Consider the following 23,652-nt stretch of genomic DNA (forward strand, 5'->3'; position numbering starts at 1 on the left):
CGCCTTCTTTTTCTCCGCGGCTGCGCTGGTGGACGGAGGAGTCGCTGCGACATCTGCGTCTCTTTTGTGGCATTTAAACCACCGTAGTAGTCCTATGGGTGCCTGTGAGGTTCGTTTTAGGTATCGGTGGCTCTGTTTGAAGTACACCTGACTGGTGAAGTAACATCGTTTGCCTACTGCGGCCGTCGGCTGAAAACGAGAGTCAGCATTTCATTTTCCTGTGCAAGGTATGGGACAGCTCGAGCTCATTTTCGCGTAAACTGTGACGCCAGTCCTAGCTATCATCTTTCCGGCTTTGTGTTGTCTGAACGAGCTGACGTGCTTTTTAGTGCGCTACGTAGAGATATCGCCACGGAACAAAGAAATTACACTGCCGCTGGGATTCTCCATTGGTTCCGTTCACTTCTTTCGTGTTGAACGTGGCAGAAATAAGCGACGGTGACAGCATCACCGCAACCAGGTTCATACCGAATCAGGTCAGTCGCGTCACTCGGAATCATTGATGTATTTGGTAACCCCTTAAATAGTACACCGCAATAAAAGGTCACAAGGGACCTCATCTAGCTCCTGCTGACAATGATGCCATGCGAAAAACATGGGAAAGTTCGTGCGTTTCCAACCTATTTTGTAGTGTGTTGCCTTGTAGTGTCTGATCCTGCATTGTTGGAAAACAAAACACGCCGATAAAACAATTGACAGTGCGACAGTTCTGTCTGTTGCGAATAATTGTTTGTGGGACTACGGTAGGCACAACCAAATTTCATGGCAGCGCTGGCGTGTTGTTTTGTCTCCTAAACTTTTTTTTCCTACTGCTTCGTGCGACTGCCATAGTGTGGAGGACATTTTCGGTGAAATTCCGGAGTTTTTGTAAGAACGAGCCGACTAATAGCAGTAATTGACGTGCGTTTCAGGTTTGAAAGCGAGTGCTAAGTTAAAAGATTAGGCTGAATATTTTCACACGTGCATGCGTTAAGGATGATGCTTGGTGCTGTACTTAGTGAGCAGCGTGCATTTCCCAATGTAGTGAACGATTTTTTTTACTTATTACAGGTGCTACAACTTAACGTATTTCCCGTGGACAACTGCCGGATGCAGCAGAGAGAACCAGTCTTTTAAGATGGACTACTCTACAGTAGTTAGGTTGTACTGGATATAGGGATCTAGGGAGATCAGCGATTTAATGATGAAAAGAGCTGTGGTTTTATTTACCGGAATGCTTCTGTTTTGTTGGCATCTCAAGCAGCTAAATAAAGCATGGAGTGGCTCGCGCTTCACGAGCTGTTTCATTTTTTGTCGACTATTGTGTTTGTGTTTTGCTTTCGGTTTAAGGTTTGAACAAACTATTTCGTAATTCAAGGGGTGAAAAAACTGCGTGTAAAAGACAAGACCACAAGGAAGGGACAGGACAGTACCTTCCTTGTTGTTTTGTCTTTTAAGCGCAGTTTTTTCAACCCTTGAAATCATGCACCACCTAGCCCAACAACATGCTGTACTGAGCTTTATTTCGTATTCTTGTACGGTTAAGTCAGGTTTCTTGTAGTAACTTTAATCTAAATAATAAAAAGTAAGCAAAGAGATCTGCTATAATATGGTGCTGAATTGTTTTTAGGAAGTCACGTAACTGCTTCCCAAAGTTGATGAAGTTCGTTTATTAAGCCTATTGGCTTGATTTCTGTTGTACATGTCACTGTACAAAAAATTATTTAATGCAGGCGCTCTAAATAATTGTTTTGTAGAATGACACGCATAGAGCAGAAACCGGGCAGCGAGTAAATGCATAAAATGTGCATTGGTTGTACGGACTGGCGAGAAAGCCCGACATGTGCATGAAAATACCACGGGTCCACGCGCAGGCATTATCGTGGGAATATGCTTGGCCATGCTTTGTCCAATATTGGCCTTCTAGAGTTTGGCAAATTGTTGGCTTGTCACTTTTTCTAAAAACGGCCAATAATGGCGGCCGATTTATTGCCAAGCTCGGACACACTGGCCACTGGCACTTCTGCTGCTTGGGGCAGTGCTCGTGCGCATCAAGGCTCTCGGACCAGTACAAGCACGTTTCTGCGGCTCTCATAAACTGCTACAGGTAAGTCGTACAGCTTTAACTGCCACTGTTCGGCCTGCGAGGGAGATTCGCTGTAGCCTTATGAATATTTATCTGGTGGCAGCGCAAAGCGCACAGCAATCTGAATCGAAAGCGAAAGGGGCAATAATAATATTTTCGGTTTTTGTTTGTTGCTTTTCCACTCGTATTCATAACGCGAGGTGCGCTTAGAAGCGGAGCATCAGCATATGGCTTGACTCTAACCGAAAGCGAGATTGGAAAAAAATCCTCGACACATGTTTACTTAAGCCTTCACAGATTTTTAGATTGTGCGTTGCATTGTGTGCTGTCGAACTGCGTCAGTTATGTAATGGGCTCGGTCGCCCTTACGAAGGCTGTATTGCGGATGGTTGCGGAAAGCGGTACCACCGTGCATTTGAGGTGTGGACGTTCAGCTCGCCAATTTCTGTAGTATCGGCAATAAGGAGTGTCGGTCCTTCATCACCAGCGGCGAAGTTGAATTGAATTGAATCGAGTTTTATTGGCCAAGAGTGAACATGAAACAATGGGTACAGAGGCACTGGGAGGTCCCAAGGTAAGGACCGCAGGTGGGATCTCCCCTAATGATTGTAAAATTTTAAAAAATGAATAAACATCAAGCAACTCTAGAGTACAATGTCATTAAATAAATTGTCAGCATAAAACAGAGAACGTTGAATACCAAAACCAAAGAAAAACATACTACACTAAGAAGCAGGAGCACTAAAAACAATAAATACCACTCCAATCTATTCAAAAATCGGGATATGACTGCCACATCAACAAAAATACATAATACTGCAGTTACAATTAAATCAAACAGAAGGGCCTAAGAAGAAAGTTTTTAATTTAGATTTAAAAACCCGAAGTGAATTAGACGATTTAATATCAGGGGTCAGTGAATTCCAGAGTGAAATGGCGGGTGAATAGGTGACATTCAGCGTAGAATTTTAACAGCCTACCATACCACATTGGAATAGTAATGGCTTCAGTAATTTTAGTACAATGTGTGTCACTGGGAGTAGTTCCAAGATGCCGTCCGGTTTTGTTTTGCTCACTAGTATCATACCTGCCTTCGATTTGTTCGGTATAACTACTGTAATTTGTCACGTTATGGCCACTTGAAGTGGTTTGAAATAAATAGGTCGTCTATTTATAATTGTTTCGCACTGATATGTAACAGAAGGAGCCAGTTTCATTGACATGTTTCACCTAAGTATAAGTTACTTTCATTACTTTTACATTTGCATAATGTAGCAACACAAAGGTTGCGGCACGCATTCGCATATTGCTGTAGAAAAAAACAACAGCTTGTATGCCTAACCCCAACCTATTGGGTAATCTTACCGCTACCTGGCCGGTAAGTCATGTTCTGACATATGCACGTTGTACAGCAGAGCTTAAAGTAATCATCCTGCGAGGCGTAATGATTGAGCGAATTGTGAAACCGCTTCGGATAGTTAGGCTGTAACTGTTAAATTGACTTCTTATTCTTGGTATTTGTTGTAGCCTGATGCTGTGACATCGTGTAAAAATTGGGGCCTTTGCTGACGAAGTTATGTGTGGCTTTAAGCCAAAAAGCAAACAGTCAACTATATCCAGCCAATAATCAAAATTTCAATACCTCGGCATATTCGACCATAGCTTGCAGTCCTGCAAGGGTTGAGTTAACAAGAGTCGACTGAAGCTATTCAATAAGGTATTTTCTCTAAGTAACGCACACTGTTGTACAGCTTGGCATGTAATTATCAGTGCTTGTGTTGTTTTTAACATATCGACTCCACTGACGTGGGCTCTTCATAGGCAACTGGCTCTAGTCTCCATAGGCTGTAACCAGGCGCTCTAGCAACCCCAGTTAGGGTAATACGGGGAAGGAATTCACCTTCGAACCACCTAAGTGTAAACAAATTTCTTTGCAAGTACTCCAGCTTAAATTTGAACAGTTTTGCCAACTTTCAGAGGAGCTTGAGACGACAGTTTTGTGAAGGCAGTAGCAGTGCCTTGCTCTTCAGAAGTGAAAGCGGGTTCCCATGCACATCCTACAATGAAAGGAAAGAAAACGGAAAAAAGGAAGTTGTGGTATCAGCTGACGAATAATTTGTTTTATTCATGTAACCAGCTCGAAGCGGCATTGCGCTTTACTTCGAACATAAATGTGGCATACAGCTTTGTTTACTCGAGAGGTTCAGGAGTCCACGCCTTGCTTCAATTTTGGTCAAGGGAGACACTGCAGCCATCAAGAAGGATTTATGGAGTACATTTCAAATGATCTGCGTACTGCACATAATATGATGTGGCAAGGGCTCTGTGACGTTAGAGGTAGCAACCAAATATTAGCAGTCAGAACAGTGACGGGACTTACCGTAACCAGAAGACCGGAAGATTAGAACCACTGATCAGGCTTAAAGAAACTCCGCAGGGCATTTTATTTGTTGCGGCTAATGGTGTACTGATGAGCTTTGTTGGATGGATCATGAATAAGGTTATTTGACTTCTGTCTACATTCAGTACTCTTTTAAGAAAAAAGCAGTTCCAATTAGCTCATTTTGTTATTTCAAAAGTTTTTTGGTGCAATGGGGTAGACATTAGCTTCGTAACGCGGAGAGCCCAGGTTCAATCCCAACCAGCGGAAGCGGTTTTCCTTTCAGAGCCTCTGTTTGCGTGCGTGATGCCGTGATCACCTACGAGCTACGAAAGCAAGCCAGTACCCTAAAGTGCTCCGCACTTAAAACGACGCAACAGGAGCTCACCGGCAGCATATTTTTTTGCGAAGAATCATATCATTATATCTACAAAACACAATGATGAAACGGCTGACACAGCCAAACTGTGCATAAGTGCCTGTCTGGTCATTTTGTCACAACCGCTGTATCATGCTAGTAGAGGGCCTTTTTTTCTGTGCTTGTCTACTGGTATCAAAACATGTCTGTGGTATCAAAACATATTATATTATGCGTTACAATTGGCCGAGCAGAATGAAAAAAGTGTTGTTGGAAGTTCGAAAATTTTGGGTTTTCAATCCAGGTCTCTCTACTTCTCAGTAGCAAACGTCACAATCCACCTATAACCTGTTAAAGCTGCGATTTTTTTCCATGTGTGTCCTGTTTTAGGGCCTATGTGGCTGGATACACATTACATGTGTATCGTATATTTCACAAGAAATTTAAAGAGCAATACAGAAATATAGGCTGTTGCACCTCCAGACACACACGTGACTTGTGCACACAGACAATGAAAGAATGACAATGTCCTACTAAGACGTCTGAATGGTCATGTGCCCCAGAACAATTCCCACATGTTTTGACATGGCGCATTTTTGTGCCCCGGATTCTTCCACTCATTTTAATCCCTCCGCTTTACGGTGTGCTAAATAAGTTTGTGCCCCCGGAGAAAAATAATTCCAAAACAGTATATCAACAGATGTTAGTGTTGTTCATATCACCATGGCGTATTAATTGATTGTAGGGTTTAACGCGCCGACGCAACGCAGGCGATGAGGCGCGCCGTAGTGGAGGGCTCCGGATTAATTTTGACCACCTGGGGATCTTTATCGTGCGCCGAAATCTCGTACACACGGGCGTTTTTGCTCTTTGCCTCCATCAGAAAAGCGGCCGCCGCGGCCGGGAATCGAACCCGCGACCTCGTGCTCAGCAGCGCAACGCCTTAGCCACTGAGCCACCACGGCGGGTATATCACCATAGTGTAATTGCATAAATTTCTTTTGCTTGCTGGCTCTGCACTCTGCATTTTTGGCTATATGTTCCCGGTGGTTTACTCGTAAACTTTGTCACATCACCGGCCTTCAAAAAATATTTTAAAATTAACCAGAATCAGGAGATTTTCTGTAAAACGAAAGCTTCAGTATGCCCTCCCGCAAGGTCTTCCATCGCGTTACAACGACCATGAGCGACAGGAGGGCAATTTCGACAGGTTGGACGTGACACCACGGGATCCGCTGCGAAGAGGGGTTGCAGTTGAACCTCGCCGCCTCGATCGTACGTGAGTAAGCGAGAAGTTGACGGCTGCTTCGCTGGCTCTTGGCCGCTCAGTCTCGTTATGGTCTAGATAGAAATTGGGACGATGTAACTTTGGACGATGGACATTGGGACTCGATGGAAATTGGGAAATTGGGACGATGCTAATTGGGATGTCTGTGTGATCGCTTCAGCGCAACCGACAATAAGCTGAACCATAAATCTCGTTGTCTAACTTTCCTGAAACACTCCGTGCGCAGTCTTTTCCAAAACCACGCCAGACAGATGCTTTCCTCGCCATATCTAGGTTTGCAAATGATAACAGTGAGCTGTTTTCTTCATTTGGCTAAGCAGGCAATGGGGGTAGTCATGGCAGTTGATTCGTAGCCTGCAGTTTGTAAGGATGTATTAACCGAAGTAAAGCCCAACAAGTGAGTATTCTTATTTCGGAAGATTTACAGTCGGAGGGATGACCACTCGAAATATTAGGCAACTAGAGCGCAAAAAATAAAAATGCCGCGATAATACTTCGAGCGAGTGTTCAGTGATACGCATTTCGACCAGCTCAGGTCGACCTTGCAGTGGAGGAGGAAAAAGTACTCCCAGCTCCACCTACTGGTTTGAGCAAAATTTAGGAGACTTAGCTTGGGTCTTATTGTTGCAAAAGACAAAATACCATTTACATTTGACGTTATGACAGCACACTGCAACCGCCCAAGTCTAGTGCCATGGAGGCATACAGCAACCCTCTTCATCGAAATCGCCCTTAGGCCCTTCATAAGGTTTCAGGCTTCCTTTTTTATTCATTCGCCTTCATTCCTTCATATTCCTTCAGCTGTGCTCTCAGCAGCAACTTGTCTCATCAAAGCGGGAAAAATAAAATCAGCTGCGGTGGCTTGGTTAAGGCGTTCTTCTGCTGAGCGCAAGGACGCAGATTAGATGCGCCTGCTGTGGCTTCTCGTCTTATTGTGGCGAAATACCAAAACGCCCGTGTGTTGAGACTTCGGCGCACGTGGAATACCCACTGGGGTCGAAGTTAATACTGACCTTCCACAACGCTCCCCCCCCCCCCCCCCCCCCCCCCCCCCACAGCCCATGTGTAGCTTCGGGGCCCAAATTTTACGGTGACCCAAATTTTATGATGCCCTGAACCAAATTTTTTTTCTGGAAAAATAAAGTTCTTTCTGACATTTTTCCCTCTTTTTTATCGCACAAACACATTCATCCCGTTCCCTGACTCCCTGGCTTTTGATGTTACCCATCTCGCCGCAGTGACGTTGGCGTCGCGCCGCATGCGTTTCCCATACAGGGGATGGACGTGCAAGCTATGCATCGTGGTGAGTCTCGTTCGGAATGCAGGCATGCAGTGTAAAGCGACACATTGTTGGTCTGGTGTTACAAACACACGCAGATAACAACACGCTTCTAACCTTGTGGGAATTGTAGATGCCCGCGATCCCGAGTCGGTACGCGGCAGCGCTCGGAGGGGCGCGCGGCTTGCGCGGGATTGCGCAACAATACGGCGAGAAGAGGGGTTCACTTGCGCGTCGCGAGATTGCGCCATCGGCGCGCGTGGGAGCGGGGAGCTTGGAGTCGCTTCGGCGGTGACGCGGCTACGGAGAGCGAGGACTTCTGTGGCGCTCGGCGGCGGCGGGCGGCCGCTCCGAGCGAGGACAAGACGGCGTACGGCGGCGGAGCGACCCGGCACCTTCCCCGTCGAGCCTGGACCGACCATCGTCCACCGGTAGCGGCGGAGTAGAACGACTCCGGCCGCTCGAGCAACGGGGGACCCGTCGATGACCGAGAACACAGGGCAATTAGGGGAGGATTATGGGAATAAACACCTTGGAGGTTGGCGTCGGTTGCCTTTGTCTCTTGCCCGCCTCTCACGCCGGCGCTGTCTACACGGCAGCCGCGTGAGGAGGATCGTCGGAGTATGACCCACACCACAACTTTTAAAAAACTAGCTTTTATTGGGCAAACTGAAGGCGAATATTTTCCCCTGCCTGCCTGCCTGCTAAAGAATTCTCGAACACGAGGTGGAAATGTAGGAAAGTTACATAATTACGTACAACTGCTGGCAGGGCTCATACACCTCGTCATTAGAGAGCGAAAATGAAATCACAAATTATTGGGAAAACACAATGAGTACGTAACCGAAAGCACCAGTTTTCTTTTATTTCGACCTAAATTTTGGGTTCCTTTTAAGTTAGCAAACAAAAACCGAAAATTCAAAAAGCAGCCTAGAAGAGCGCTAAAATAAAAACGAACAATGCAAAATATTCAAGTGTGTACGGTTCCAATTTTAACAAACCAACTATAAATGAAATGACGTGTGCTGTCCCAAAAGATGGCGGAGAAGCGGTGGGCATAAAAGCAAATTGAATTACCCTCTATTGCATTCACCAAGCCAGGAAGCAGAAGACTGGAGAAGAGCCCGACGATTGGAGATTGGAGATAGCAGATAGGAGAGATAGGAGACGCAGTAACATGGCAGGGTGGCAAATGTATATCATTTTTCCAAGACATTTGCAGCGACGTCAGCTGCTACGATGCCCTTTTTTACTAACTGTCCATTTGGGGTTTATCTTCGTGGTCTCCTGGTAGTATAGATTCCCCCGCCCCACTCGATACACCCATTTTATGACACCGCGTGTTCAGCTAGGCCGTATTCCTCATTCTAAAACTCTAAATTAATGCCTTATTTGTAAACTTACAGCTATTGTATGCTAAGCTGCGCTGCAATAAAAGAAATAAATGTTTCGACGTTTGATAAGCTCTTCTCGCTTTTTGTCATATATATCGTTCTATTGGCGCCTCACTGAGATACGCGAGATGTTTTGAAAGCAATGGGGTAATAATACTAGGGACAAACATACTCTCACCTCAATTTGACGGATTATGGTAGATGTGCACAATCTGTTTACAGTATGTATAAGGTAACCATGAGAAAGCTCGCACTGGTTGCAAACCAGCCAATCGATCATCGTCGTCGATGGGCAGTCACGCCATGGGGCATTAGCTGCATGTATTTCTCGAAATAGTAATATGAAGTGTTTAAATAGTTGTGTCTAGAGTGCCTCTGACTGTACTACAAGCACGCCACTAAAGCGACGCTCGTGGGCGTTTCGATAAAAAAAATGCCGCGTCTGGCACTACTTCACCTTCCATGTATTTTAGCGTAAACTAACTTAACATAGCCTACCAATCACAAAAAAACAATCATTAAAACATCAAAATCTTACGTAAGCCATGGATATTTTAATTAAAGCTTAAACATGTAAAAGATTAAAGGAGGCAGGAGCCAGACTCACACCACCACCCTTACTAAAAGGTAGCTAAGACGGAACGTATACACCATAAAGGTGAACGCTCCGGGCTATGTCAGCCCTGACTTAAATATTGGAATGTCGTCGGGCCGCCCTCCAGCCGTGGCTGTAGCGCTGAGCTTAATTGCCATCGTAAGGCACTCTACACACTACGTATTTAAGTTTGTTGAATTCCTGGCTCTGAGAGCTCTTTTTTAATACACATATTTGCACATGGAGTACGACTTCTAGGCTCTCAGTGTGTTCGTACCAACTCATACTGCTCTGGCATAGTCTTGGCCTGTGATGCAACGGTTTGCCAACTAAAGCAAAATATTTTGCGTGGTGATGGAAGCGCTACGCACTCAACTACCAATCGACAGCATTGCAGAACACTTCAGGGGGCGTAGTCATAAAAGCTGGTTTTTGGACATTTGCAGACATGTACACCCTCTGTCAAAATTTTACATTCCAAACCTATACACACTGGACCGCAAATAATTCAAGAAATAAGGTTTAACTTTACATGGGACAAAGTTATTTCATGGCAGCAAAAAAATAAAGGTTTTTTCTCCATCTTTCCGGCATACAACATTCCAGACTCGCTCGGCACGTAAGTTCGTACATGAAATTTTTTGTGACCGGCGCACTTTCAAGCTTGCCTGGAACAGTTTGACAAGGACTGTTCTACGTATCGTTCAGCATTAGCTTACCGTCTCAGGCCCATATCCTTTGCAAATGGTATTCGCTCTTGCACCGCTCACCTCCAAGAGTGTCAACTTTTGCAAAAGACTCAGCTTTTGTGTTCTTTCTGTTAGCAGCTTATCTCGCCACGCGTCAGCACTAACTGGTGGGATAAGGAAAATAAAAACCTAGCAGGTAAAAGTCAATACATAATCTTTTGCGAATATTCCACAGCCAGAGATTACGATAACGCGCAATTAACCTGCAAGGCCAAGGTCGGAACTTGCGCGTATTTTGCTTGGGCTAGCTGCCCAACGGACTCCGCTATACGTGGACTCCGCTATACGTGCACTGCGCAACGAACAGCGCTATATACTGCGCCTATACGTGGCCGAGTGGCTCAAGTGATTGCGGCACAGCCCTTTCGTTGCCACATTTTTCGCTCAAAGGCAGCGGTCGTGTGTCGTTTATCACTTGCGGTAGACAATCGGAAATACACGGAACGTGCATTTCGGAAGAAAAAGCAAATCCCGCATCTTCCATTGTTCAAAGCAAGCGCACGAAAGCAGTCTTCCGGCAACAGCGGTCATGCAGGGTGGAGGCAAAAGGTGAGAGCAGCTGGCGAGCCGCCCCCGCAGGAGTGTTTATGCGGCATGCTTGGTTAGCTGTGGAGCGTCGGCCCCTTTATCAAATCACAAAGTAAGCGCTTCCGAGAGCAGCTTCCGGGGTCGTGGCAGTTCTACAGAAGTTATTACTGAAGAGTTGTTGAGTGTATTGCAAAGTATTTTTGAAACCATTATTATAGAGCTCAAACACGTGATTCGTGTGCAGCTTCTAGTTTAGTACATTGTCCTGCCAGGCTGCCGAGCAAAATAAACTATAAGCTTTAAATATATGGGAAGCAACATGAATTTATCAGTTCTGAAATATTTTACATTCTTCACGTCCAAGTCAGTTGCTGTGTTGCAGACATTCCTTTCACGTAATGTTTGCTTAATTCTCGGAAGGGGGGTGTTTTTGAGCGGGAAAGAAAGAGATTTAACCTCTCCCGTTTATATCGTCTGGCCGACATACTGCGCGGTAGGCGGAATCTTTTGAGACACGTCTTGCGTGATCACAATTTTTGCTGGACGTTTTCAACTCACAGTGGTTTCCGAACCAAATAAGTCATGCCGGGGATACTGGGGAGGTAACCGTTTCTACGGCCTGTTGCTTTATAGCTGTACTTATCAATAAAAATATGCTAAACGGCCCATCTACGACGTTCTGCCGTAGGACGTTACGAAAATCGGTGGCGTCAAAACGGCGCCGGAGCCATTCACTACAGCGCAAATCATATATAGGCCAACTGTTGCGTTGGTGCGTTCTATACAAAAGTTTGGCTTTGTCCTTAACCAGGTCTATCCGCTATTTGCTTACCGCCCACGATACGGTATGTAAGGGAACTGAACGTGCTTTAGGTTGACAAAGCGGCGTAGCATGGAGATAAAAACCACGAAGAATAGCGGGATTTATCAGGTTATAAATTTCATGCCCACGGCTTAGTCTTATCACTCAGTCATGCGCCGAAATGAGAGACGGAAATAAGCGTATGTGACTAACAACGTCAGCATCAGGGTCACCTGAAAGGCTGGTTGATTGAATGGCTTTTGGTATGAAGGCTTGAGAGGCTCTGGCTTCGCCCTGCAAGACTGTTCATTGCATATGTGCAAAAAAGTGAGAAAAGTATCTTCAGGAACAATTCTACATCCCCTCTACTTTCAACGAGGTTGATATCTGTTAGTGCAAAATATAAAATAACTCATAGCAGAGATGGAAAATTACTTCTAAAAAGTAATTAAATGGCATTATTGATTACTTCCCTGGAATTTTCTAAAATATAATTAAATTACATTAGACATATCAAGTATCCGAAAGTAATGACATTACATTACTATTAATTTCCTAAAGTAAAGAAATTACTTTGAAATTACTTTGACAGGCATGAAAAGGGAACGAAGAGGCACGAGAAAGCAGGCAGAGCTCTCAACGAAGCGTTCTTTACTTCGCGTTCGTAGAGTTCCATTGCCCAGACTCTCCGGGCATTGGAACTCTACTTGGTTAACTTTTTATGCCGTAAGAGAAGTGGGGAGCCTATATCGTAGTAATGAGTAATTTTGAAGTAATTACTTGCCGGAAGTAATTTGCTACATTACGAAATTACCAATACCCAAAATTATATCATTACATTACTCATTACAGCAGAAAGTAATTTATTACTGTAATTTAATTACTTTAATTTCAATATTGACAAGTCTGACTCATAGCCTGCTCGTTTTACGCTTTGGTAAAGAAGCCGCTGGCAAAGAATTGCTACTAATAGCCCAGTTTTTCGCCAACGCGTATCGGCAGGAATCGTCAGCAGGATCTTGATTCCTGTAAGAAATATTTTTTTCTGCTGCATGGGGATCGTTATCGCGCTATTAAGGTTGCTAGTTACAGATGCATGGCATTTTTAGAAGTGTGAACGTGGTTGTATCAGCGTCCTCCCGTAACCTGTTTGCATTAATCACCTATGGCAGCATAAGCGTACGGTGTCCATGTTGGGTAGAAGAGAATTATTGACGAAGCTCGCACTACCACTTTTTATCACGCAGCCAACTGATTGCATTATTTATCGCCTGCTTTGTATTTTGGGGGGGGGGGGGGGGGAGGCGGGGTCATTCAAGAATCATTTTTTTCTTGCCAAGAGTTTCAGAAAAGTGAGGGTTCAGAACAATATTAAGAACCGTGTCTTGCCGCGTTGTATGAATTTCAGTGAATAACTGGCGATGGTTCTCATGCGTTCTACTCACGCGACTATAACTTTTTGGACTCCACCATAGCGGGTGCGTGGCAGATCTAGGTAGGGCATGTGCTCAGGCGTTTTCGGCATTCAGCAGAGACTGCACAGTCGCCAACAATTTAGAGGTGATCGCGGAAGCACGGACCGGGCTCTATGCCTTTCAATCGGCATAGGGTCAGGTTCAAGAACTTCAAGGATAAAAATATTCGGCTGCCTTCTCCACTTTGTAGGCTTTTCCGGGCTACACCCGCCAACCCCGTGACTAACTCGGCACTCTTTGTCAGTGCTAGTTTGGTTTTCATGGCAATCATGTGGGCGCCTCATTGTCGCAGCTTGTCCCACAATGACTTCCGGGACAAAAGCTGAAAACATTTTTTATTGCGAAATCAAGAAGCGCGCCATATTGCTGTGCCCTCACAGGTGCTGATAGCAGCGTTACTGCGTTCTACAGACGGCATGCACTGGACTCATGATTTAAACAAGAGAGGAAACGCGTAAACTGCACGTAGCGATATAACCAGATCCTACGACTTGCAAAGAATGACCGACAGCTGCTTCAAGTAGGGCGAATGAAGAAAAGGGAACAGATGCGACGTTTTCTTGGTCAATGAACATGACGACGCAACGTGACGCTACAATTCGTTTTGGTCGCCGTTTGAGCAATCACTTGAAATTGATCGCGACTGTACGTGACTGGATTTGTAAACACGGCGCCGACCGCAATGAAGGCCGCGAGGGCCACCCGACGTTTTACAACCAAAATAAAAAAAACTCCCACCTCCCCTCGCGGGAACCCCTGTGTAGATGCGACGCATAGGCGGAGCGGCGAAGGGACCGCGTTTTATAGCGCGCATAACGTTGAGGGGACTGCGTAAGCCGGTCCCAGTCGATGACGACGTTGGCGTACTTGTAAAGCGGCGTGGACTCTAGGTGTTTGAGCCAAGCGTGGATGTTGCTTCGCCGGAGAACGGCACACCGGTTATATGCGCAGCGCGCCCGAAGGGGAGGAAACCGCGCAAGAGAGAGTACTGCACATGCGCCGGCCCCAGAGCGTCTGCCGCGGCTATGACGCAACACAATCCAACACAATCCACTTTAATCCAATCCAATATAAATTCAATCCAAGCCAAGCCAAGCCAAGCCAATCCAATCCAATCCAATCCAAGTCAATCCAATCGAATCCAATCCAATGCCCCTCGCGAGAGAGTGTTCGCTATCGGAGAGGAGAGGGGGTGAGCGGCGGAGAGCGCAGCTGGCGCGGCGAGGAGAATGGGTGAGGGGCGGACAACGCCGCCGCCGACGACGACGACGCCGGAGGGACAAGGCGAGTGAATCAGATGCTCTGCATCTAAAATAGCATTCACGCGTGTCGCGCTATATCAGTGTGTTCGTTTTGTCAGACTGCGTGTGCATGTGTCGAAGAGAGGTATGGAAAGGGTTAAAAAAAAACATTACTAAAGCAGCAGCTCATGGTGACATTGTGTAAAGCCACGTGATTTTCTGGTCAAGAGTCCATATTTGTCTCTGTAACATGGTTGGAACGCTTTCAGTGGCACTTATATTTACTGCGATGTGCGGAAAAAAAGACAGCAAATTCACATGTGCCGAGAACCTTGCCCAGCAAAAACAAGCTTTTCTTTCTCTGAATCCAACCGACCTGTCGCCAATTGTGTGCGCGCATAACCGAGACAAAACACAATGAACACTGCGAAGATAACGGCTCACCAAAAAGAGAGAATCCTTACGATGTCAAGCTACGTGAGTTTATTTTATCTATTTTCTACTTTGCTTCGGGGCTAGGGGAGCGTTTTCCATCCCTTTTAATTTCGAAATAGAAGGACGAGCAGAACAACTTGCAGTTGTGTTCATTCACGCCTACAAAACTTGCGCGACTGACCCTGTTCCGCTATTGGTTATGCCTCCTGTCGTTTGCGACACGTCCTTCGGGATAGTCAACAGAAGGCGCCCACCAAGAGAAGTTGTGTTACAATTTTCTCACACTTCTAGAAAAAATATCCCTACAGGTACAGCGTCTTTTTGCATGCATACCTCAAAGACTGTCACGGCCATGTGTTGCGCTACACATAAACAGTGTTCTTCCAACGCAAGGACATTTAACAGAAACCGCAGTCGCTTTATGGCTGCGGCGCACAGAATTTGAGTAAACCTCATTCCAGAAACATACACAACAGTCTATTATCTTTTCACGCTACAGAGGCGCAAGCTGTTCCAGCATTGCACGCAGAAAAACCAACTAGAAACGTGGCGTTGAAAAGACCCATTAAGGGAAATAAATTTGATTACGCTACAACTTTAGATCTATTGTGCGTTGGTTGTTTAGGTACTACAACAAAATATCTGACAGCGCTGCGATTGCGACACTATGCTGGGGTGTAACTTTTTTGCGCCTTCCCTGCGAACGCTTATGACTATTCATAAAAATACACTTGGAACATCTGTCACTTCTTGTTCGAGCTGTATGCTGCAGTAATAAACAGCATGTACCAGCAATTCCAGCTGCCTTTCAAACACTTTGAGAGTATACAAAAAACAAAACATCCTTCACTTTTTTTGCAGCGCTCTCTGCTGAATAGGCGGAAATTACAATCAATACCCGTCTCTTTTTAAAAACTTCAGAGCATTCCGTAAAAAAAAACACCTCTGAGTTTTGCTGAATCTCTCTGCTGCAGTAACGAGTGACAATTACTTGCAAGATGTTTTTTCGAGTATTATTTCAAAGTGTTTTAAACACGGCTGGCATTGCAAGGATTTACGGCTTGCTACTGCAACAGAGAGCTTCAAGAAACAGTGAGAGATGTTTTTTCGAGACTGCTTACAAAAGCATAGAAAGAAGGCTCGCATTGCTAGTAATTGCTGCTTAGTACTGCAGCACACAGACCTCCAACAAAATGTGAGAGATGCTTTTGAATGCGCAGTATTCTTTGCCATATACCCCCAAGCCATCACCCTGTAACGCCCTGAATTTCCACAAAAATTCGGATACCGCAGAAGTTTCGCCTGTAATCGCTATACACGGTTTCGCCAGCGCTCGCCGTTCTCTGGCAACATTGTGTGTTCACCGGTAACGTGCCCTAGAAAGCTTACTGTCTACATTGTTTTACCGGGGTTTCAGCCTGCGGTGGTGGCGGCGGCTGCTTGTGTTTCGATGTTTTTGGCGCATAAAATTATTCCGATGAAGCGCTCACGACTCGGACACTGCTGTGTTGTGCCGGGATGCAGTCTGCGTTCTGGAACAAATTTACTATCGGAAGTCAGAACGTTCTGTTTCCCGAGAGATGAAGGCAGAAGGAGCGCCTGGGTTGCAGCGATCAAGCGGAAAAACTGGACTACCAAAAGAGCGTACAGATTTGTTGTGCCCACTTCATCAAAGGCAAGCAAAGCCCTACGTGGCGCGAGAACTGCGCGAAGCGTATTTTATCCGAAAAAACAGCGCAGGCTGTATCACTGAAGCATCGCTATCACTATTTTCGAAGGAGACACGGATCCTAGACAATATGTGATAAAAAGGTGTGATTGTGGTCTGCCGCTGTGGCTATTTTGTTTTTATAGTATCTTTTTTACATCTATTATCCTTTGTGTATGTTTGTGCGTTTGTAGACAAGCTACTTATATCCCTGTCTTTCCTTGGAATAAATCAGTTGTTAGTAGCGCATCTGTCTCGTCGTTGTTCGTTTTTTCTGTCCTCGTTTGTAGCGCTCGATTTTTCTTAGCCCCACGAATGCTTCAATTGCACAGAGGCGAACTCAGACGTTAGTCTGAGGTCCCCAGTTACAAGGAACACGTCGGACGCCGTCGTGTTCCACCCATAACAGTAACCGCGGTGACGCTTTAGTTGGATAGCAAAGCTGGCTAACGCCGAGAATACATTGTAAAGGTGTTTCTTGTGGTTACAGGCTTATTGATCAGTGATGTGTACTGTTCGAAACAACACTCGGGACACCAAAGTAGCTGCGCTCCGCATGAATCGCCACACAGCGTACGTCGCGTTGCCCACGCTTTGTTGCGAATTACAGTGGCGCCGTTACATTTGCTTTTAAGTGCGAATGCACTTTATAAGCGACCCCAAACCATCCACCGCCGGCGGCGGCGGCGTCGGCGTCCGCAGTGCTCCTCTATATTTAAAAAAGAAACAGCATCCGGCGCCAGGTTTCGATCCGAGGACTTTGCGGCCGCAGCGCGACGCTCTACCGACCAAGCCACGGACGCGACGGTGATATGAGTGTTAGTGACGCGCCTTATATCTTTAACGCATTCAAACTACGTCGTCATCGGCGTGCGTTGGCGACTCAGCGGCGTTATAGCGGCTTGATAACTGCGTGGTGTACACGTGATACTACAAACCCGATGGAAGAGATGGAAGAGAAGGCGGCGAGGCGGTGGGCTGCGGGGGCCGAGCGCAAGCGCCGCAAGCGGGCCGACAACCGTGCATTCGCACTTTCACATTCTCCCCCTCGGGGAAATGCGGGGGAATTTTTTATGAGAGTGACGCCTGCGAGTGGGTTTTCATCGGTGCGAGCAACTGACTCGTAGTTTGTCGTGTTGCCGCCAATGGAAATCGTCGCATTCCAGCTAATTTACCTTTCGGTGTGAGCGCGGGTTGCATGTAGGAAGGTTAACTTGAAAGTTAGATTCATGAATAGTGCACTCGTCAGTAAATCATAGTTGTCCTCGCAACTCAGCCGCACCTGACGTCTTCACATGAGAACGTTTTGTTATCTCAGTCACACTGAACACCTTAGATCGCGACCGATTCCGATCGGCGCCGATCTCTATCAAAACTGCCCATTGTGACACAGGCGCAGTAAAAAGCAATTTATCGTTATGTTGTGTGCCAAACGTTTGAGTGTGTCAACTAGCCCGTTTTAGGCAGCTTAAAATACGTGTGATAAAGCGTAGGTTCCGTTTATGTGAAATGGCGTTCCGTACACACCCCTTTTTATGTAAAAAAGTGGTGTTCATTATTACGACTTTTTTAATAGTGTTGTCACAGTAGTAGTCATGTAGTCGCTAGACATCGCTCTAAACACATCTTAAGGTATGCGGCAGAAATAATGCAGCAACAAACTCAATCACACCAGGCAAACACCGCCGCGACCGCTGCGACCATTAGAAACCATTACCGGAAGTGCCGCACCGGAAGTCTTCTGGGGCGAACCGTTTGGCGCATTCATGTTAGTTTACAAACAGCGAAGGTGTCTATAGTACCGTAAATGGAGATAATGGTCGTACGAAATACTGAAAAACTAAAAAATAAGTAATATACAAAACCATTACTGAAAATGGCGAAGCTTGTAATGCCCTGCATTTCCACAATAACGCAGATTTCGCAGAAGTTCAACGTGTAATCGTTATAATAGCGTAAATGGCGATAATGGTCGAACAAAATTTTGAAAAACTAAAAAATAAGAAAAACAAAATAATTACGGGAACTGGCGAACCGCGTCACGCCCTGTATTTCCATAATAATGCAGATTTCGCGAAAGTTTCAAATTTAATCGATATAATAACGCAAATGAAGGTAATTGGTTAGACGAAATATCGAAAAACTAAAAAGTAAAAAAAATACTTAAAATATACGGGAAATGGCTAAACGTATACGCATGGCACTTCCACAATACTGCAAATTTCTCGAAATTTCCACCTGCCATCGTTGCAATACGTAAATAGCGATAATTGGTCCAATAAAAGTTTTGAAAAACAACAAACAAACTATAAAATAATACGGCAACTGGCGAACCATGCTACGCCCTGCATTTCCACAAATTTGCAGATTTCGGGAAAGGTCCTAATGTGATCGTTATAATAACGTAAATATAGATAATGGGACGACAAAATTTTGAGAAAGTAAAAGATAAGACACAAAAAAATTACGGAAAAATGGCATTTCCATAATAATGGAAGTCTCGCGAAAGTTTACCTACAATCGTTGTAACAGCGTAAATGTGTAGAATTGGTCGAACGAAATCGATAAAGAACTGTGGTTGATTCCTCTGTCATAGGATTCAATAAAACACAAAAGGGAAATGTGCAGCGAAACCTTTAGCTGAGCATAATTTGCGGGTTGGCGACGGTTTCGTGGGTATGCTTGGCGGGCGACGTCCTGCTGCCGGGTCGCTTTGCCAAAGGTGTACTGCTGTCATTTCCGCGACGGATATGACGTCAGGGAAATCTTGGGGTATCGAGACATAAAATACTTTCGTCCTAAAATATAAAACCTGAAAACGAACAACCCTAAGTATAACGTACTCTTGAGTACTAAAGGTTGCTTCCCCACAAGAAGACACTGTGTGCAGGGGTGCATGCTTTACAGGCCGCTTGCTTCGTTGTACTGGCGTCACATCTGTGACGGATATGACGTGAGTGAAATCATCGTGTACTCGAAAATAAAACACTTTCGTGTTAAAATAAAAAAAGTAAGAAAAATATAAAATAATTACGGAAACTGGCGAATCGGGTTACGCCCTGCATTTCAACAATAATGCAGCATCCGGGAAAGTTACAATTTTAATAGTTATAATAACGTAAACTGAGATAATTCAAAAGAATAAAAGGTGCGCTAAGCATACGAAGACGAAGTAGACACACACTCCACATACAGTCACCAACTCCACAAGATTATCGAGGTTTACTGCATCAAAAGAGTGGGGGATGACGGTGTCAGCACGCCGTCACTAGCACTTAGTGATTAAGAGCTGTCTTTTATTAAAGATAGAGTATAATCACCCAGTGTAAAACGTGCATTTGTCGCCATGGCTCGGTGTCCATAGTATCAGTAATGCGTGTGTGCAGACATGTCAATTGCGGTTACGATTTTTAAGTGCGAATGCACTTCTTACGCTACCCTGAGTCACGCTTCTGCCGCCGTCCGTCTTCAGCCGCAGGTGTTATCGCACGCGCGCCTCCTCGCCCTTAGCAACGGCGCGGAGAGGAGGGGAGAGCGTGCGTAGCAACGGCGCCATGACGTAGTACGCCACGTGACGTCGCACGCTCTCGCCTCCTCTCCCTTTCCGCTCGCCGTGACGTCACGCGCTCTCGCCTCCTCTCCCCTTCGCTCGCCTGCCGTTTGCGCGCTCTCGCCTCCGTCTCCCCTTCGCTCGCCGGCCGTTTGCGCGTTCTCGCCTCCCTCTCCACCTTCGCTCGCCTGCCGTTGCGCGTTCTCTTCTCCTCTCCCCTTTCACTCGCCTGCCATTGCGCGCTCTCGCCTTCTCTCCCGCTTCGTTCGCCTGCCGTCGCGCTGCGCGAGGGTTTAAAGGCGAGGCTGTCGCGGCCCGAAAGTGATCACGCGTGGGTGTTAATGTAACTAACGGGCAAATGCCACCACATTTCAACAAACTCCCCCTCATAGCATCACCCGTGCATTCGCACTTCCTCATGCTCCCCTTCGGGGAAATGTGGGGGAATTTTTATATGTGAGCCGTCAGCAAATGTTAAGTCCCGGCAAAATTCTTCAATCTGTACTATTGGCTAGCAAGGATCTAATTACTGTCGTATAATGGCCGCCTTGGGAGCAGTCACAGTTGATTTTACCCAAACAAACCAACCGCTTCAGCTCACCGAGTAGCCAGAGTCACTGTTAATTATGTATAGTGACGCTGGCTAGTTAGTTAGCGGAAGTGGTTTGGCCGGTTGCGTCAAATCAAGACACACTGCTCCAATCCAGTGCAGACTTATCACTAACAGTTGCGAAACGACACCAGCGAGGATTCCTGCACTGGATTGGAGTAGTATGTCTTGATTCGATGCAACCGGCCAAACCCCTTCCGCTCACTAACTAGCCAGCGTCACTATAATACTTAACAGTGACTCTGGCAACTCAGTGAGCGGAAGCTGTTGGTCCGCCTGGGTTAATTCAACTATGACTGCTGTCATGGCGGCCATTATGCGACAGTAATATGACCGTTGCCCCATTGGCCTGCGTATGAGTAAACGTGGTTTTCAGGAGTAAACAGTTGGAAGTTGGCACCCGCATGTGGTGTGTGTGTCTACTTCGTCTTCGTCTGCTTAGCGCCCCTTTTGTTCATTCCAATAAGCATGTACCAACTAGCTCAAGAAGTGTTGTTATGATATAATTTGTCTGACTAAATTTCGGGGAAGTAAAAAATAATAACAATATTTTAAAAATTACAGAAAATATAAAAAAAATCACGCCATATCCACGGAATGAATGATGATAAGTGGGGCGAAGCTCGAGAGGGGGAGATCATCGGTAACCGTAACTCTCCCGTGAAAGTTCGCCCATTACATCATTAAGAAAGACGTAAGACTGTGTGCGTACATTGTACAAATCAACTTTTATTTTCGGAGTCAATGCTCCCAGGCCCAGACCTGGTGAAAGACCCCGCGCCATCGAAGACTACCCCGCACCTCGACCACAATTTGTCACGTAGGATGGGACACAACGGTAAAGAAAGAACTTTTATTTAGGGCGAACTTGTGCCCGAACAAGACGAGAGGAAACGAGCAAAGGTCCTTGCGTCTCGTTCGATCTCCGTGAACGACTGCCTGCGTTCGTGGCGTGATCTCTTGCGTGATCTCCCCCTGGCAATGCACGTGCGCTCGCGCCTCTGTTGGCGAACACAGACAAGCTCGCGCTCCCGGTGCCGAGTTTGCGCTGCCGGTTGCAGCCGGATCTTGCGCGTGCAACGCGGCCCACTTTGCGACATCTCCGAAAGCATGCGGCGGTCACGTACCACGAGTCGCAAGGGATGGACAGACCCATGGCTTTAGGAGCTTCGCCCCTAAAACATATAACGCGTGGCATTTCAAGAATAATGCCGATTTTGCAAACGTTTAAAGTATAATCGTTATAATAGCGTAAATGGAGGCAATTGGCCGTACGAAATAAAAAAAACTAAGAAAAGAATAAGGAAAATATAAAATAATTACGGAAGACGGCAATACATGTAACGCCCTGCATTTCAAGAATATAGCCGATTTCTGCTAAGTTCCAGGTGTAATCGTTATAATAACGTAAATGGAGATATTTGGCCGACGGAATTTTGAAAAACTACAATATAAAAAAATTAAAAATTACGGAAAATCGCAAAACGTTTCACGCATGGCACAGCCGCGCACATGCCCCTCAAGGTCAATGGCACCTCTTCGGGGGAAACCACATGGAAATCTGAGACGTCAAACTTTGAAGGGGACGCCACGAACACGTGCACTGTCAGCCGCCAACCACGGGTGCAGCGCCGACCGGCAAGATGCAGCACGTGTACAACGAAGAAGCAACAAGAAACAGAGCTTCTCAGAATGAGGACCTCAGCACTTCACAAGTAGTGTAGTCGTGACAGTCGTCATCTGCCGTGCCGGGTTCTCTTCAAGGGCATTTGAAGTGTAGCATTAAGGGAATTCGCATATGTAATGCGAAGGCAAGATAACCGCTGGTCATTAAGGGTAACAGAGTGGATCCCTAGAGAAGGCAAGCGTTGCAGGGGGCGGCAGAAAGGTAGATGGGCAGATGAGATCAAGAAGTTTGCGGGGATAAATTGGTCACAGTTGGCACAGGACCGAGTTATTTGGAGAATAATGGGAGAGGCCTTTGCCCTGCAGTGGGCGTAGATAGGCTGGTGATGATGATGATGATTATGATGATGATTAAGGGAATTAGTTATAAATAACCTTGCGTGCTGTCTAATGTTGATAATCGGTGTATACTGCACAGTTGCTGAATGGTAGTCTGCATGACAAAAAGGCTCATTATTTTGTACAGCATTATTGCACTTCACTGTACCAGCCACGGTATTCATCGATGTTGTGAAGAGCTGACAAGGTCGTTCTGCTCTGTAAAGTTGCCGTTAATATCTTTCTGGTCCGAAAGGTCTTCAAGGGGCCGTTGCCGATTGCGCCTCTTGCACCAGAGCTGTTGTTACACCTTCTGGAACTCACCTTAGGGCAGAAACCAACAACGAAAACACTCGGGTGGTAGTAACAGCTCTGCAGTCGACAAAACGTTAGAAGCCAAAGTATTTACACCCCGCTACACTTCAACGTCACGTGTTATATTCATGTGCTTATTTTGCATTCTTAGCAGAAAGAATTTCAGCAGGTGGTGTCACTCCGTCTAAGAATGCTGAGCTCATTTTGGAGGTCCAGGACAGATACGCCACCATCCCCGAAGGACCGATTGCTTAAATCATCCTGACATAACATTCCTGGATTCTGTCTGCCAATATAACTGCCCAAGGTTGTGAGGAGCAAACATTCTAATATTCTACATAGAATTTGGTCATCGAGCGTCCCGAAGTACAAGCCTGCTCCCCCAACTTCGGCGGACGTTGAACGCTGTTATTTTCGCCCGCAATTATTGACTAAATTCAATCAATCAATCAATCAATCAATCAATCAATCATTTATTTGCGTGCCCAGGAACAGCCGGGGTCGGCCTTTGTGCTGGCGCACGGAAACAGAAACACACGAAACATAATGTACACATCTTTCAAAAACAAAATAAAATACAAAATACAAAAAAAAAAACGAAAGGATAGCTTATGTTGAAGTTACGGAATGAAAGTCATTTAAGTGCATGAACTCAAGGATAAAAGATAAATTCAGAATAAGAAAAGTTGGCAGTTACGCCAATACAAACTCACAGACATGTTTGCGAAACAGAGTAGGGCAATCATTAAATATATCAAGGTAATCCGAGTACCGATTGTACGTGCATTGCAGTCGGCACACAGGGCACAAGACACGCAGACAATTGGGGTTGCAAAAGGTATCATGTTTCCTGGTCCACTTTTGCGGCACATAAAG

At 45.7% G+C, this 23,652-nt stretch overlaps 1 protein-coding gene across 1 annotated transcript in view; it reads left to right on the forward strand.

Moving 5' to 3' along the window:
- The first annotated feature begins 10,558 nt into the window (after positions 1–10,558).
- Positions 10,559–23,652, forward strand: part of LOC144149085 (lactosylceramide 4-alpha-galactosyltransferase-like) — a 44,200-nt gene continuing 31,106 nt past the window's right edge. The window contains exon 1 of the mRNA XM_077680621.1: positions 10,559–10,657. Coding sequence (XP_077536747.1) covers positions 10,638–10,657 — 20 coding nt within the window. The 5' untranslated portion in view covers positions 10,559–10,637. The remainder of the gene's footprint in view (positions 10,658–23,652) is intronic.

The sequence above is a fragment of the Haemaphysalis longicornis genome, unplaced genomic scaffold (assembly GCF_048455015.1).
Source record: "Haemaphysalis longicornis isolate Haplotype H1 unplaced genomic scaffold, Haemaphysalis longicornis Haplotype H1 scaffold_8, whole genome shotgun sequence".
Taxonomy (NCBI): Eukaryota; Metazoa; Arthropoda; class Arachnida; order Ixodida; family Ixodidae; genus Haemaphysalis; species Haemaphysalis longicornis.